The following is a 3,069-nucleotide window of genomic DNA, read 5'->3' on the forward strand; positions in this document are numbered from 1 at the left end:
TTCCGGGGGAGGGGGGGGGTCAAGTAATTCAAGTTTGAAAAAATTATGAAATCGAAATACAAATACCTAATGATTTTCCAATAACATAGAAGAAGAATTTTACATGTCGAGTAATTTTTTTTTTCTTTTAAAAAATTCCGGGGGAGGGGGGGGGTCAAGTGACCCCCCCCCTTGCCCCTTCCTGCAGGCACTCGTGTGCATAACATTCCCACCCAATCACTGTGCTTTGAACAGTTCCATGATATAATTTTTCAGGCGACAAAAACTGCGATAAAGATTGTTTGTGAACACCTGCTCAAATTAAAACATTTAAAGCATATTGAAGACGGTTTTTGTATCTGTGATGAGTGGGTTTTATGTTGCAGTTCACCAGAAAGCTCAACCTATAGTTGAGTTTCTATAGTGAAACCTTATCAATTCCCATTGAATTAGTTCATAATCAACTTCATATCCATGTTATAATAATAATACATACTTTGAACTGTCTGTATTTAGTTTCCAAGAGCGTAAATCTCGGCAACCGCATACACCTATGCCCGAGAACTGTCAACTCAATACAAACTTTCTCTTAGCAAAAAATGGGCAATAATGTAGACCCCCCCCCCCACTAACATGAAGTGCTTAAACTGGGTGCAGTTTTCATGTACCTTCATATAAATACACCCACACTGCATTTAAAGTTATTTCTTGTTAGTGAAAAAATAAGCATAACGAGGATGGTTGAAGACATAAAAGGTTTTCGGGTGACTTTGTTAACAATTCAAACCCATATACAAATAATGGTACTTTAGCCAGCATTTTGTTTTGTATTATCCGATTCGACTTTATATATCTTTGCAAGAAAAACATAAAATGCCCTCAGAATTTGCCAGTTTTTAACGAAGAAGAAGATATAAAAATATCACAGAATTAAAAAATAACTTCACTACAAGTAATACGTGAGTTTAAACCTTCTTAATTATATCATGATGTACTACAAACTGTTAAGCCTAGATGAAAATTCAAAGAATTCATATATAATCGGATTCAGTTACTTCATACTTCTGTTAATCTGTACAAAAAAATCAGGAGTCCTTTCTGGCACGGGTTTTACTCTAGTGGAAAATAAAAATGACAGTTGCAACACAAAAGGATATCAAAATACTACATATTACGGATAAAATCATCCTTTCTATTGAAATGTTACCCCGGTTTCAAATATTAGTCACAATTTCTTTGTTGTCATGCTAATTAAAACATCACAACTTTAGGTTTAATTACTTGTACACCTTTAAACAAAGAAAGGGAAAGATTGTGTTTTTAAAAAAACATTTCAAAATCATATATATATATATATTAAGAAATTTCTAAAAGATTACTACAAATTATCATCTCACAAATACGAAATAGAGGTTATCATGGTATCATCAAGTTGCCATTAGCAAAGTTGTTCTTTGGGTCCACTTCTTGCTTTATAGCTCTAAGCATGTCCAAGCCAACACTAGAGATGGTCTTCTCCAGCCACCGCTTACGAACCTTACCCACTGTCAAATATACAGACAACACTGAGTCAACATAAAGTGAAGTTTAACAACAACAACTAACTGTGAAATAACTTCCCTATTAAAGGTTCTGCTTTAAATTCGCCATCTAAAATCATGTGTAGACTAGAAGTTGGGGGAACATCCGTGCATCAGACTGAGACTAGAGGTCGAGATTGTTCATACAATATATGAGGATTAGTAATTATGGAAATATTTAGTAAAATTACTTTTAATATGCTGAAAATGTTTGTATAATATATTGATTGTATTAAAAAAAAACAACTTAGAATGGAATTGTCAACCAAATATAACTGATACTTCACACCATTGTTACTTGGTGAAACTCCATAATTACAAAATTGAGGAAAAACAAGACAACTTAGAATGGAATTCTCAACCAAATATAACTGATACTTCACACCATCGTTACTTGATGAAACTCCATAATTACAAAATTGAGGAAAAACAAGACAACTTAGAATGGAATTCTCAACCAAATATAACTGATACTTCACACCATCGTTACTTGATGAAACTCCATAATTACAAAATTGAGGAAAAACAAGACAACTCAGAATGGAATTCTCAACCAAATATAACCGATACTTCACACCATCGTTACTTGATGAAACTCCATAATTACAAAATCGAGGATAAACAAGACAACTGTACGTTTCACAAATACATCATTTATCATGAAAGCCAGAAATTCAAAATCAATATACCCACATACTTTACCAAACAACAGCAAAAAGGAATGGTTAAAGATGAGCTACATTGATAAACCTCCTCAAAAAATATATATAACACACTGAACAATGAAATCTACATATATATATAGAGATCAAACAGGATGTTGCATAGAAACGAGAATTAAAGGAAAATAAATTCAGCCTTTGCATTCCACCTTATTGAAACTAAATACCAATTTGATCCAGAAAAAAACTGCAAAATGTTACATATTTATGACAAAGGTAAAAAAACCAGACAGTCTGGAAATTTTAGAAATGAATAAATGTCTAAAAACAAATCCAGAAAAAGCTATAAACGACAAAACCAACTTAAGCTCCTCCCCATTTGTCTCTAAGTGAATGTCAACGTCACTTCCGGTTCTTTGTTACAAAACATTTCAATCTGTACCCGATGATGCCTTTACTGGCAAAACCGTGATCTTAATAAATGATGTATTTCTGAAAGGTCTTCTTTTTTCCCCATTCTGTAAATATAACTGGTTTACTATCTGCAAGATTTAATTAAATTTAGGTAAACTTTTAAAAGTGAAAAATATGTTTTGGTTATGAATATAATGGTCCTACTGATTATTACAAATACACACGCAATAAGGTCAAATATTCATGGCCACAAGTACAGTGTAATTTCATTTGCAAGAAACCATCAAAATGGCTCATTACACCAAAAATTAAGCCATTTTATCAGTTCGTCACAGTACCTTTTGTTATGTCTCATGTTATCCAATATGTTTATATCCATTACATGCTTGTGTGTGTGTGTGTGTGTGTGTGTGTGTATATATATATATATATAT

General features: G+C 32.6%; 1 protein-coding gene across 1 annotated transcript in view; it reads right to left on the bottom strand.

The window, feature by feature from the left end:
• Window positions 1-130: 130 nt before the first annotated feature.
• The window catches only part of LOC106472485 (alkyldihydroxyacetonephosphate synthase, peroxisomal-like), a 43,716-nt gene continuing 40,777 nt past the window's right edge, over window positions 131-3,069 (bottom strand). Inside the window, exon 19 of the mRNA XM_013933139.2 lies at window positions 131-1,523. Coding sequence (XP_013788593.1) covers window positions 1,396-1,523 — 128 coding nt within the window. The 3' untranslated portion in view covers window positions 131-1,395. The remainder of the gene's footprint in view (window positions 1,524-3,069) is intronic.

This window comes from Limulus polyphemus, unplaced genomic scaffold (genome assembly GCF_000517525.1).
Source record: "Limulus polyphemus unplaced genomic scaffold, Limulus_polyphemus-2.1.2 Scaffold5374, whole genome shotgun sequence".
Taxonomy (NCBI): Eukaryota; Metazoa; Arthropoda; class Merostomata; order Xiphosura; family Limulidae; genus Limulus; species Limulus polyphemus.